This window comes from Sylvia atricapilla, chromosome 1 (genome assembly GCF_009819655.1).
Source record: "Sylvia atricapilla isolate bSylAtr1 chromosome 1, bSylAtr1.pri, whole genome shotgun sequence".
Lineage (NCBI taxonomy): Eukaryota > Metazoa > Chordata > Aves > Passeriformes > Sylviidae > Sylvia > Sylvia atricapilla.
The window spans coordinates 22,544,813-22,559,522 of NC_089140.1; the positions used below are offsets into that span (position 1 = coordinate 22,544,813).

Sequence of the window (14,710 nt, forward strand, 5' to 3'; positions counted from 1 at the left end):
TGTATTAGCAGAGCCTGGCTTTCTCTTCAGATAATAGTCATCTTGGACTGAGTATTATTAGAGGACAAGTGAAAGTGAGATTGGGGGAGGGGGGAAGAGGAGGGGGGTGTGTTATGTGACTTTACATCCATCTTCATCACTGGAGGGTCACGAAAGGATTGCTGTGTGTTAACAACCAACACAGCTCCGAGCACTCATGTCCCAGATGCTGCAGCAGAGAGATCTTTTCAAGGTGAGCAGACTGGCCTAATGCAGAATGTCTCCAGCAAGGTAGATTTATGAAAATCTACTTTATATTGGCAGCAGAAGGCCTGACAACACAGTGCTCTCCCCAGAGGAGTTACATGGACTGTTTTGTCTCCCTAGAGAGCCTCACTGCTTTCCTCTGACAGACCACTTCATGCAAGGTCTTACTCTGCCCACATAACACTCCAAATCAATGCCATTAACTACCTCTTCCACAAACACACACTGCTTGTTTATGTGTTCCTAAGCTTTCTGAAATTCAAACACTTGGCCCAGGAATGTAACTTAAGTACACCACCTTTTGAGAGCCCCTAAGAAGTGTCAAAGGGTCGTGGGTGGGGGGACACACGACAAGCACCGGGGTTTAGAGAGAGCTTGGACCACATAAAATTACCCCATAAAATCAACAGCAAGTGCCCTGAGATCTGGAGAGTGCACAGATCAGTGTTACACCCCAAGCCACCATCTGCACCATGCATCACGGATTTATTTTTCTGTCGTTTCATCTTACCCTTCAAGTAATGAATAGCACAGCTCCATCTGCGGCAGGGAGGCTGCTGGCACACCCCGTGCTCCAGGCCCATGACCACGCTGCTCCCAGCTCCAAACAATATGTTCTTTTACACTATGATGAACAAACTGCCAGCCCTGCTCTCTCCCCTTCTTCAGAAATAACCCACACCTCAGTGTGAAACATCGAAATGATGAGGCTCCTGGCTTGCATGATACACTGAGGCAAATGTTTCCCCTTGTCCAACTTGCAAGTGATATCTTGGCAACTATTTTTCCTGCACTTGATAATACTTATGTTCGCAGAGTGATTCAGCATGACTCAGTGTCAGCGGCAGAGGCCAGGATTTGTAGTGAATTCTTACCAAAGCCAGGAAAGGAGATGCCTGGGTCATAAAGCAACTGCAAAGCAGTTTTTGTTTAGGGTGTTTCTTGGAGAGTTGATGTAAGAAAAGGTGCTGTAAATAATGTGCCTGGCTTTTTATAAAACAGATGCCCCATTAAATGCAAACATGCTTTAACTTGGTAAAGGCTTGTGGAAGAAGGCAGCAAACAACAACATCATTTTGCATGTTTTTCATGTTAATTTTTATGCCACAAATTGAAAGACTTAAAACAGAGCTGAAATCCTGTCCCTACAAGGAAGCAAAACATCAACATCAGAGTAGCTCCTATCTCTGTGGTTTGCTAATTGCATGTTTCGGCTTTACTGGTTTCCTGAGATGGATGATGGAAATACAGAGATGAGAGGAAAGAACCACCAGCTTATTATCTTGATTAAAGCTACAAAAGTGATTCCACATTCCTGAATTCAATGAATTTTCAATACTACTGCCCTTGGAAACAGAAGAGGTTTGGGTTGGGGAGAGAACAAAGAAGGACTTTCACAGAAATATTTCTACCAAATAAAGACCATGGGGGGAAGAATGACACAAATTGCAGGGTGCAGTTGGAGAATCTGTGCACAGCTGGAAGCTTGTCCTTCCTCTGGCGGAGAAAGTCTGTGTAACAGCTCTGCATCCTGAGGTTGCACAATTTTCAGAAGACAAAACCTAGGTTTCTCTCACTTGGCACCACACTGGTGTCTAATTTAGGCAAAATTTTCATTGATTTAAAAGACCTTGACATATGCTTGTACATCATTCCCAAGCAGCTGCAAAGAGAGATGCTTCTCAGAAATTTTGGGTTGCTTGTTTTTCTGTGAAAGAAGAACTGCAGTAGCCTGGCAGAGATTTGTCCTTCACAAGTGATAGTTTACTTAGAAATAGGGAGAAAAAAAGCGAATATTTTTGCAAATTCACTAGGTGCTAGGATCTTGGCTAATTCACAAGGTAAGACAGCATCTATCAATTAAGCATGGTTAATTACAGGTTCCTAAGAAGCTCTCAGAAATGATACCCTAATTGCTGAAAGCAAGTCACAGAATGAATTGTAGCAGTGTTGGTACAAGTCTCAGCCAAACACAGAGCTACTTGGAGTGAATGGTGCACACAGAAAATGCAAAGGGCTCAGATGCTGAAACTCAGTTTCAGCTCCTGCACCAGAATATTTTATTTATGATGATGGCATTTTTTTCTCCACTAAGTACAAGGGTAGTAACGTCAGATTCAGACAAAGATCAAACCATCAACCATTATTAAGGACTTAAATGTAATTTTCTTGAATATATTTCATTAAACATCCTTAAGCACTTTTGTCCTCACTCCCCTTTTCCTTCTAGTGCCTTTGTCTGTTTCTTCTTAATTTTTATTTCTCCTCCTTTTCTCTGCACTGCTCTCTGCAAGGTTCCAGTTTGCACCATTTCTCAATTTCCTTCCATAAAATGACATAGCCAACATTGAAAATGCCATTTTAGCTCCTGTTTCAAAGATGCTAGCAGGGTCAAGAGGATTCACACTTCCAAAAACCTTTTTATCAAGCTGTCTGTACATTCAGAGGTTATGCATAAGACATTTTAACAGCACTACTGTACTGCTATATGGCAGGACAAGTTCCCATTATCTTATGTGCCACAAAAGATACATGCATATTCTCCATATAGTAGATTAAAATAGAAAATTGCAATAGATTTCCACTTCAAGATGCTGCATACTGTCCACCCCTGCTGCACTGTAATAGAAAGGCTCAATCCCAACCCCAGAGCAAAGAGTTGCAGATGGCTTGAACCCAATTCACCTAACACTTGTCTAGACAAATGTGCTTCTGAAACTGAGCTTAGACACCGTGTAATCCCAATAAATTGTGTTAGGCAGCCTCATTAAAGCCCAAGTTCATTTTAACCAGATAACATGCATTGAAATACAATTTGAACCACAAAGACCTGGGCTTTAAAGTCTTACCCAACATATTGTTCTCAAAAAGTACCTACTTGAGACTTTAGACTAGACACGACTATCCATTTTGATGGGTTAAACCGATTAATTTTTCAATAATGTTGGTTCAATTGAGTTAACAAGATCAAAAGCTCCCAACACTCATTAGTTGCAGGCTGAGGCACCTGAAGGCACATTATCTGGCTGTGCCTGGAGACGCACGGGGAGATCACCCCAAGATTCATCCTGAGGGCCCGGGGGCTCTCGCCGAGCGAGGTGCCTGTCCCCCGCGCCCCAGCGCAGCAGCGGGGGCAGCGTGCCCCGGCCCCGGGTGCCTCCTTCCACCGCCAGACCGCCCGTCAGCCCGGGGGCAGCGCCGCAGCAGCGGGGCGCGGACAGCCGCGGTGTCTCCGCCGCCTTCTGCCCTGCCCCGAGCCCCCCGCGGGAATCGCCGCATCCCTCCCGCGCCCGGGACGCGCCGCGGACAGCGAGCATCCCCCGGCCCGGCCCCAGCGCTCCCCGCCGGTCCCCCTCACGCCCCCGCCGCCGCCCTTCCTCCCCGGGGCTGCCCGGCCCGCCCAGGCTCCTCCTCCTCCTTTCTCTCAGCGCACCCTCCCTCCCTTCCTCACGCCCTCCCTCTCGCCGCCGGCGTTCGTAGCCCCTCGCCGGACTTCGCTGTCGCCGCTCCGTCAGGGCCGGGCGCTGCCGTGGCCCCGCCGTGTCCGGCCGTGCCGGGGCCGCCCAGGGCAGGGCCGGCGCGGGGATATGAGCGGGGCGCTGCCGGCGCCGAGCCCAGCACCGCCGGCGGCCGCGGCGTAGGGCTCCTTTCCCGGGCGGGACCGGGGCCGTCCCCGTCCCGCGGCGGCCGGAGGCTCCTCGGGGCGCGGGGAGAGCCCCGGGCCGGAGGGGCGGTGTCTGCCCCGGAGCCAGGGCAGCGGGGCTGGCGGCTGGCGGCAGGCAGCGGGTCGCCCCCCGATGTGTGACATGATCGACTCGCAGTCCGCCGAGAAGATCAGCAGGATGAAAAAGTTGCGGAGAACTTTATCGGAGAGCTTCGGCCGAATAGGTGAGTCCCGGGCCCCGACGGCGCTGCCCGGCCGCGGCGGTCCCGGCAGGGAGGGGACGGGGGCGGCGGGCTCAGCGCTGCCGGGCTGGGAACACCCGCGACGACGCCAAAACCCAAAAACGTTTCCTGAGAGGAGAGCTTGGGAAATAAACAGCTCCGGTCGCCCCAGCAGTGCTGCATGGGTCTGTGATGGAGTTAGCCCAAAATCGGCTGGGAAGAACAAACTGTAAATGAGAGTTGGCTCACGCGCCCCCGTTACCAAAGAGAAACCTCAACAGAAAGCAGTCGGTTATTTTCGTTTTGTTGCAGGTCTGGCAGTTTATTTTTTGTACGGGCTGCAGGTCGTTTTTAGTTGAGATGCGAGATGCTGAAGCAGGTAATAGCGGCCCAGTGATTTAGGGGGCTAGACAAAAGAAGTCTATCTGTCATCTGCTGTGAAGTCTTGTTCCCCTGTCACTGACATAAAGCATCCTGAGGTAGCGTCATCTGAATGCCACTGCCAGGCGTGTTACCTCCCGGTGCCACCGCACCGTGTTTCGTTTTGACACCAGTTTATCTTGCAGTTGAATTTGTTATTGAGAACAATGCCAAAGAGTTCTGGTCTGCTCGGACTGGTGTTTCTCTTAGTCTTCGGCGCGCTATGTTGTTTAATTCACTGTTTAAAGCATTAATTCCCACTGACATCAGCACGCAGCTGAGCAGGGAGGGAAGGTACCTCAGAGGAGGTGTGAAGTGTCCCCTCGTTGGTGGGACGGAGCAGCTGGACGAAGTGCTGTAACACACGAGAGCAGATGCAGCAGCCTCTGTCCTTGCAGACCTTCTCTGCGGGCCTTTCCACAGTCCTTACCCGTGCGTTGTCCATTTGGGAGGTCTTCCCTTACAGTCAGTCCGGCTGGCAGACGTGGGCCAACTTGCAGAGCTGCTTTGTCCCGGTGACGGTGTGAAGTGCCTGTGCCAGAGCCAGGAGCTGTGGCTTTGGTTCTCCCCCAATAACCCTGCCTAGGAGATGTGCTGGCACACTCGGGCATTTTAAATTTTCGCGTGCTGTGTATGCATTCAAGCACTGCAAGCTTTTAAGTGGATGATTGTGTTTGAAATCAGGTATTTTTTCATTGTCTTACTCCAGGATGAAAAAGACTGAGAAAAGCTTATTCTTACTTGTAAACCACAGAGTTTTTAGGGGGCAATGCAAAGTTACAGTTGTAAAGCAGATATCAGGTCACTCTCTCTGTCTCCATATGAAAACAGCTTCCACCTATTATCAGTCTTAAACTTGTAAAATACATTTAACTTCTTTTGATTAGAAGAAAAAAAATTGAAGCAGTCAGATGTTTGGTCTGGTGTGTGTCTCTGTGCATGTATAAACACAGAGAGACACTCTTCCACAGAACTGTGTGAAAGGATTTTACTAATGGTGGAAGTCATTAACAAAGAAAATGTTTTGAATGAGGATGCTGCTTTGTTGTAACAGTGACAGTCCCGTTGATGCCTTTTAGGGATCAAGGCCCCTCTGGCTGGTAATTTCTGCCTGTTTTATTTGGCTCGGTTGGGTGATCATCTCTTTTTGTCATTTTGCACAAATTAAACAAGCTTTTAGTTTCCTTGGGAGCTCTGGCCTGGTTTTAGATACACGGATATTTATGTCTACAAGCTCCTCCAGTTCTGTGTGTATATGTGCAGAAGTGTAGGAGTGTGGTCTGGTATGTGGTTTGTTTGTTTGCTGGTGGTTGTTTTGTGATTAAAACACAGCTGCTACCAGCAAGTTTGTTCAGTCTTCAGATGCTCAAATATATTGATCATCATTCTGGTTACTGCACTTTGAGAAAAAAACCTTCTGATTTATCTGTATGAGGTTTGAAGATGTCCACTCTCTGATGCCAGAGACACAGATAAGCCCAAGCAAAGAAATTCTAAACTTATATGCCCGGAAATCCTTGGTTAAAACATATGCTGTACTTAACTCTTATATTGAAGTGAAGGAGAGAAAGCAAAAACCTTATTGGAAAAAATCTTTCTGAGTATTTGACAGTTGGGTTTTAAAGCTCTTTTTGTAAGTGCTGGTTGCTTGGTATGGTTAGCAAATTACAAATGAAACATGTATTTAATTTGTAACTTTTTCAGTGATCTGTTCAGTTGTGATTTGTCATAAATAATAAATTCCTGACAGTGATGAAGTCCAGGTTGGATGGGGCTTTGGGCAACTTGGTCTAGTGGAAGTTGTCCCTGCCTGTAACAGGGGATTTGGGATGATCTCTAAGGTCTCCTCCAAACCAAACCATTCTATGATTCTGTAAAGCAGTGATGATATATTAACTTCTTCTGTTCCGCTTCAATGTCTCTGTTTTTGTAGGTTTAGGTACACAACATAGTATCATGAGCATAGTCATATGAAAGATGTGAGAGTACTATGGTGTTTGAATCAAATAATTAGTGAGGCAAACCTTCGTGTGTTGCAGTGGGAAAGATCTGATGATCATTCTTGAGATGATAAAGCATTGTTACGCCTTCCCCCAGTGTTGGTGGCATTCTGTCTACCAGATGCAGTTCTCTCAATACTGCAAGACCCCAGACTTAGGTCCCAGATTTTGATACCCAAGTTTATGTTAGCTTGCAGGTTAACACTCAGTAAACTGTATTTCAGGCCCACTTCTCCCCACCAACTAATCCTCTCAATTTGAGAAGTTTTGGCTGCAATTAATTTATGATTTTTTTACAGTGCAGTAAAGTATGTTAAGTAACAACTGAAGCTATTTCCCCACCATCTCTAGACAGTGTAGTTATTCCTGGGGCACAGCAGAGGCCCAAAGGGTACCAACAGCAGCCTCAGGAAGACTTGACCCATTTTCTTAACTATGCACTGATGCTTAGCAGCTGCCAGCTTTCCTGGAAGAGAGTGATGAAGATCTGTCTCATCAAACAAAACCAGTCCTCAGTCCTCTAACTTTCAGAGTACCTAATATTGAAAATGGTTGTTTTGCTGAGTTGAAGATCGTGATGTGTGAAATTGCCCATTCAGTGAGCCTTTTCCTGAGCATTCACTTTGTGCCATTATATGCAAATCTGGCAGAGGATGATGCAGTGCTGTGGTGTGCTGGGGGAAATGTGTGTGGCCTGTGGTGCTGCAGGGTGGCTCTTTTCTGCAGAAATTGCATGCTTCCAGTTCTAGAGAAATGAACTGTCTTTGAAGCTTAGGTACCCTTTCTCCTGGCAGAAATTTTCTGATGTTTCAAGGAGTGTCTCTCTTAAAGGTTATCTCATCATAAAGAACTTACATTGCTAAGAATATGAAAAATATAAATAGTTCTTTTCATTCATAAGCTTCTGCCAGCCTATTCATTTTTATATGAACATCCATATTAGTTTAAAAATTTTGATTTCCTTGCCTACAGACTGCATTGACCGTATAAGTGAACACTAACTGTATGTTATCCAACTTTTAGAGATTCAGTTGACTCACTGTTTAATTTAGCATTTAAACCTTTATTAGGTTTGGTTCCTAGTTTTGCCCTTTGATAATTGTGTAATTAAATTTTTAGTGAATAATTTAATAAAAGTAATAGTCATCTTTTAGTTATGTGAAGAGTTCTTAGCTGTGCATTTGTTGAAGTTGGTAGAGTACCATAATCACATTTGAGATCTCTTCAGCTCATGCCATTTCAGTTCTGCTTTCTTATGAGTTTCTTTAGTCAAAAACTAACACCAGCTTACAAAGAAAGGAAGAAAAGAAAGAAAGACAGAGAGAAAACAGTGCTGGGATTGATCACAGTGTGCTGAAAGCAATCTTGAGCATCCCTGGGCTTTGTTGCTAGCTCCTCACTGATACAAAGGTTATCTCCACTAATCTCTTCTGATGTACATCCACATAGCTCACATACCTGAGATAATGAGAAGTTCATTTGTAAACAGCTTTTTTTTTTTTTTTTTTTTAGTTCAGCAGAAAAATTTTTAACAGTTTAAAAACAAAAAGATTGCATCAAGGAGAAAAAGGTATTTTTAGTATAGTTTGTACTTTAAAATATGCTGCCTTGGTGTCTTCCTTGGGAGATGCTATGTAGTGAATTGATTGAGAGTGATATTATTATTAAACAGAATCTCATTAAATGGGTGGCCAGAACTCTCATACTCTTTTTGTGATTCTTGAAAGCCCCATTTTAGTCAAAGGTAGAAGCTAAAGACAAGCCAGATCTATGCAATGGATCACAGATTCCCATTTCTTCGTGTTTTCTTACATTATGAATTTTGTTTTGCTACCTGTTTAGCTATTCCTGTAATGTTCTGGTCATGTGAAAATATTGTGTTTTGGTAAGGGAGAAAAGCTTATCAGCACAGCCTAGGTGCGTCATTTACTAATTTATAGCTTTTATGTCACTGTGGCCTGAATGGTAATTGAGAAGACTAGATGTGTGTTCTTAAAAAGAGTTTCATGGATTGGGGGTTCTCCCTTCCCTTCCCCTTCCCTTCCCCTTCCCTTCCCCTTCCCTTCCCTTCCCTTCCCTTCCCTTCCCTTCCCTTCCCTTCCCTTCCCTTCCCTTCCCTTCCCTTCCCTTCCCTTCCCTTCCCTTCCCTTCCCTTCCCTTCCCTTCCCTTCCCTTCCCTTCCTTCCCTTCCCTTCCCTTCCCTTCCCTTCCCTTCCCTTCCCTTCCCTTCCCTTCCCCTTCCCTTCCCTTCCCTGCCCTTCCCTTCCCTTGCCGTCCCTTCCGTTCCCGCCCCTTCCCTCCCCTCCCCTTCCCTTCCCTGCCCTTCCCTGCCCTTCCCTTCTCTTCCCCTTCCCTTCTCTTCCCCTTCCCTTCTCTTCCCCTTCCCTTCTCTTCCCCTTCCCTTCTCTTCCCCTTCCCTTCTCTTCCCCTTCCCTTCTCTTCCCCTTCCCTTCTCTTCCCCTTCCCTTCTCTTCCCCTTCCCTTCTCTTCCCCTTCCCTTCTCTTCCCCTTCCCTTCTCTTCCCCTTCCCTTCTCTTCCCCTTCCCTTCTCTTCCCCTTCCCTTCTCTTCCCCTTCCCTTCTCTTCCCCTTCCCTTCTCTTCCCCTTCCCTTCTCTTCCCCTTCCCTTCTCTTCCCCTTCCCTTCTCTTCCCCTTCCCTTCTCTTCCCCTTCCCTTCTCTTCCCCTTCCCTTCTCTTCCCCTTCCCTTCTCTTCCCCTTCCCTTCTCTTCCCCTTCCCTTCTCTTCCCCTTCCCTTCTCTTCCCCTTCCCTTCTCTTCCCCTTCCCTTCTCTTCCCCTTCCCTTCTCTTCCCCATCCCCTTTCCCCATCCCCTTTCCCCATCCCTTCTTCTCTTTCCTGGTTCTTAATTCTGAGTACTTGCTACTGGCAGTCTGAAAATGTTTTTGATCGCCTTTCAAAACCGTAAAAATATATTTAACTCTCAAAATGTACAATGTGTGCCTCAGATCTCCTCAGCAAAATACCAGGGTTTGTTCCCTTGTTTTTACCACTGAGCATGAAATCTAGATGAGTAACTGTAAAGCAGTGATCTTCAAAGGTTTGAGGGAAGCCATGTTTCATGTCCCTAAGAAATGGGAGTTGAAAAGCAAAGGAAGGCTGGACATTCCCTGCTTTTCTGTACAAAGATAACTGGGATTTGTGCCTTGCTGCCCATAGTGGAGGTTCTGGAGGTGCAGCACTGTTTGCACAGGTGGTATTGCCTCTGTACCACCTCTGATACAGCTTCTACACTTTTGGCATTGCTTTTGTTTTGATTTTTATTTGTGTGTTAAGGTTTTTGTTTTGGTGGGGTTTTTTTTGGTTTTTTTTTGGGTGGTTGGGTTTGTTTGGTTGGTTTTTGTGGGTTTTTGAGGTTTTGGGTGTTTTCGGAGGGGGTGTCTTATTTTTTTTTTTTTTTTTTTTCTGGTTGTTTCTGTTTTTGAAGCTTATAACACGGTTGCTCCTGAAGACAAGATTTGGAAGAGGTTTAGAAATTACTAGTGATTTGAAGGCAGAAGGAGCATCTAAAAGAGAAAAGGAACTACTGGAATCTAGAGCCTCAACCATGCTAGGTGCTTAAATATTTATCTCCTGCAGAACTATGCAGAAAAGAAACATTATGCTGCTTAAATGATGAGGAAGGACCCTTCTGGTGCAGCGCTGTATGAGTTGCATGGTTGTTCCGATGACCTCCCTCAAACTGAAAACCTTTGTGATTTAGACTGAAAGGAGACAGTGCAATCACCAATGCAATAGTTTATCTAATTTTAGCTCTTCAAGAGAGGGAAACAAAGAGCACTTTCAGGTCACAGCGTGCAGCACACGGAGTGCGATCCCTCCTGGGTCTGGTTGAGAAAGAGAGCCAGTCTCGTACCTTCAGACTGACACAGTTCAGTGCAGACTTGGAGAAATTAATTTTTCCATATTTCAATAAAGGTGTCCAGTAGACTAAAGGGGAACTTTTCATCAGCCTAACCTTTGCTACAACTGCAGAACTATTTTTGTCTTCATTTTCTTACCAGTTCACGTATTTTCTGCACTGGTTTTCTCTCCTGTGTTTGTTGATTAATTGCTTGTTTACAGTGTCAGGAAGAAATCTCTTCTGCTTTAGTGTAAGTCATACTAAAAATTATGAAAGAAAAAGGATAAAAGCATGTTAGAATGCATCCTATTTCATAAAGAGTTAGTACTTGATAAACTGAATACATAGTTAGGTGTTTGTTATATTTTTTCTTTTTGAAGTTCAGTCAAGCTCTCCATCAAGAGTTTTCACACTCACCAGGAATTAAAATAAAAAATCCAAACCCACCTTTATGAACTCTTATTTTCTTTAACCTGAGAGGATATTTTTCATAAATATGTAAATTTACTTTCTTAGAAACTCTCTGCAGTTCTACATTCCATTTACAGATTCAGATTTTGTGTATAAAATTGTTATTCATGCCAGCCTGTTCTTTCGTATTGGAACAAGAAAATTATGCTCTGTTTGTTTTTGCTTTTCTTTTCTGGTGGTTTGTGTTCACTGAAAAGCAGGACAGATAATAATTTCTTTTTTCTTTTTATTTTAAAGCCTTGAAGAAGGAAGATAGCAGCTTTGATGAGGTAGGTTAAATGTCTTTGTATCTTACATAGTCCAAGTATGCCTTTAGTATTTCTCACTGGTGCTAGAAGAAACCCACAGATAGTACTGTTATGATGTACATGTGAATACATACATATTGCTCAAACATATTTTCATTTTCTAAATAACTACCAGAAGAATTTGTTAGTGAAAGGGTCTGGATGGAACACTTAGGGGACTTTTTTTAATGTAATACAAATGAATGTTTTAAGAAAAGTGGCCATTTAAAACTGTTTGATGCTGAGAAATGTTGCGTGCAGGGAAAGTACTTTGTAGAACTTTGCCCTTGATAATTCCTGTAACTGTATGCCTGTGCTGTAACAGGCAGGGAAAAAACATCACTCCTGAGAGAACACCTTATGTAAAGTGCTTCTGCATTTGCTTCTTGCTGAATATGTCAACCGAGGTTGAATATGTCAGCTGAGAGAAATGCTTATTATGAAATTAAAAAGAAACCCTACCCAACAGCACTAAACGAGCATCTAGTCTATTGGTAAAACTGATACTTGAATATTCAGTCTAATCAGTTTGGGATCTTGACCTATCTGTGATATGATTCCCAAGTTAACTTCTAAAATACGCTGCTCACAATTTGTGCTTGGAAGTTCCAGGGCAGTGCAGGTTATCCCTCAGAGCAAGTTTATGCAGGAGGAGGTGTAGGCCTTGGTGTGAGGACTGGTCATATTGTAGTCAATGCTGGCCTTGTCCTTCCCTCTGCCAGCATAGCTGGAAGCAAATGGAAGTATTTTCATGTGTTGATGTTACGCTTCTGGCATTTCTTCTTCATTGCCTGCTGTAAGCTTAAATTCTTGGCTGAACAGAGCGAGATAGCTGTTGTGTAATGCCAGATTCTAGAATAAATAAATGATGATGTAACGTCCTGGATTCTGGATCAAATCAGACTCCATCTCTTTCTAAACAGATCACACTGATGCTCAAATACAGCAGTAACAATAGAAATGTTTTGTGACTTTATGACATGCATTGCAAAAGCTGTAACTCACCTTGACCCCTTTCAGGTCTGGAGTGAAGGTCATGGGGTCTCTTTTCAGGAACTCTGTTGCATTGTGCAGTGGTCCTGACTGTTTTATTTCTCTTCTAACACTCATGGAACTTGATTTCTCCCTATAAGTTACACCTGTGCAAATAGGTGCAGATATGTGTTTAGTAAACTCTGAATTCTTGTTTTAAAAATCTGGTCTGATTCTGTTCAGTATTTTCATCTGAAGGCTGCAGTGGTATATCTGTGCTATAGCCTACTCAGTAAGCAAATTTCAGAATTTGAAAGGATCTATTAAAAAGCATTGTCATATGAAGTTAGCAGTTCTTCTGTCCCTTTTCCCTTCTCTGTTGGGAAAGATGGGACAGGAAGGCCTATGGATATGATTGTCTGGTAAGAAATACTGGAGATATAAAATCTGTGAGTGAAATAGAGGTGAAGGCCAGCTTTGAGATGTAGGCATGCCAGGCAGGAAAATGGTGGTTAACTGGAGATAGGTTGAAGGACAGAAAAGGAAAGGACCCAAGAATGCAGTCGATCTCCACCCTGCCAAGGCATCAAGGAAAAAGTAGATAAGAAGAGTAGTCTTTAGAGTTTAGAATACAGGATGATATGGTAATTTAGTAGTTCTCATAGGTTGCATGCAAAGTCTGTAGGTTTTGTATCTTGCTCTGGTTGGTCACTGTAAATTAGAATATTCAACACAAAAGGAGACATAATGTGTTGTAACAAGGTCCTCTCTCTCTTACTCTCTTACCTTTTATTCTCTTACTGCTTATCTCTTTGCCTCTTCTCATCTCACCCCTTTTTTCTCTCTTGCCTCTTCGCTCCTTCTCTTGCCTGCTCTCTCCTCTGCTTCTCCTACTTCCCTCTGTCCTCCCGCCCTGACCCTGGCACTCTTCTTACCTCCCTTACCTCAAACCCCCTCTCTCTCTCCCTCTCTCCTTGGGGCTTCAGCCGAGGCTGGGGGCTAAAAGCAGGGCCTCTTTACCCACGACCCTTGCAATAAAACCATGTGTTTCTAGAATATCTCAGGTCTGCAGAGTACCTTGTCCCTGCCGTCCACGGATGCCCCTACGCTTCCCCACGAGTGCTTATCTGCAGTTGCATTTATTTTCTTTAAACCTGGTTCTCTTCTTTAACTTGAGCAAATTGATAACTTGAGCAATTTTTTTTTTAAATTCAAGGAGGTTGAGGGAGAAATAATCTTTCAAACATGTTTTTAATGGAATCTGACAGATTGTTGCAATGAGCTGCTGCAGAGGCAGTAAAGAACATCCAGTGGGAAGGGTACACAAAAGAATTTTCTTATATTTCCTGTAAATATGGAAGTGCTTGATGTGACATTTGCATCAATTGGTTCCATAGTTTTAGGTGTCATTTCTTAGAAGAAAGAAAAGTGTGTTGAGATTTTATATTGTCCCTATTTATGTTCTTCAAATTCTACACAGTTCTTGGTGATTTTCTAGTCTAAAGTGTGAATCAGAGAATGAGCTGTACCCAGTACCGCTTAATTCCTTTCTTTTCAGACATCCTTCAGATCAGAAGATGAAACAGACATTGGTAACAATAATGTACTTGATTGAATAACACCTACTTCTAAGGAAGACAGTATTTGTGGGCAGAGGAGTGGGTGCTCATATTGGTCTTTGGAGGCCATCCTGAAAAGCACTACTATGACCATAGCATGATATTAAAAAAAGTGATCTAGTCTTCTGGCTTGTATATGTAGTGTTGATATAACAGGGAAACAGTTATGAAGAAAGTTAAGATGACAATAAGTGGGAATGTCAGATAAGAAAAAGAGAGAGGAAGTAGTTTTCCAAGCTGTCCAAAGCTATCAGCTTTGGCTCTCCTACTGCAGAAAATGAAGTAGTCAACTATTGGAACAGAAATTTCATTTTACAAGCAGCACATTCTCCTTGTTAGTGAAAAGATGCTCTTTTATGTTGCTGACAGATGCTGTGTATCTCTTCTCAGCCTGTGTTTCCCCTTTCCTAAAGGGAATTTGACCTGTGAAGCAGTGCTTGAACAAGGAGCCATGAACTTGCAGAGTGACTTTTTGCTCTTGACAGGTAGAGGAGGAGGACTCATATTTTAGCCTTTCAAGCTGTGACCACAACACCAGGAGCAGAAGTTGGCCAACAGGGACCTGAAATCTCTGTTGAAGGAGAGAAAGTAGCATGAAGAGGAAGATGACCCTTCTAAAGCTGCAAGGTCTGCATTTGCAGCTAAATAGGTTGTCACTTCATTCTGCATATTGTAGGTGCTACATGAAGTGCTTGCTTGTTTGTCTGTCAGGAACTGAGGGAATAAATTGAGCAGTTCAGTGGCTCTTAATTCTACCTGTTTTAATTGCTTGCAGTAGCTGAAAATGTACAACACTGCAGGAAGTTGTCTGTCTTTTGAAGAGAAACTACTAAAAATTAAGATGTCAAACATGACAAGCAAGTGTACCACATAATTGCTTTCTGTCGGTTATGAAATTAATCTCTCAAGTAAATTAGGACCAAAAGAATTGTGAACAGTGAATCCTGT

The 14,710-nt window shown here is 43.8% G+C and overlaps 1 protein-coding gene across 1 annotated transcript in view; it reads left to right on the top strand.

Annotated features, from left to right (window-relative positions):
* The first annotated feature begins 3,908 nt into the window (after window positions 1-3,908).
* Window positions 3,909-14,710, top strand: part of CDK14 (cyclin dependent kinase 14) — a 312,752-nt gene continuing 301,950 nt past the window's right edge. Inside the window, exons 1-2 of the mRNA XM_066317133.1 lie at window positions 3,909-4,134; window positions 11,122-11,153. Of these exons, the coding sequence (XP_066173230.1) occupies window positions 4,044-4,134; window positions 11,122-11,153 (123 nt within the window). The 5' untranslated portion in view covers window positions 3,909-4,043. The remainder of the gene's footprint in view (window positions 4,135-11,121; window positions 11,154-14,710) is intronic.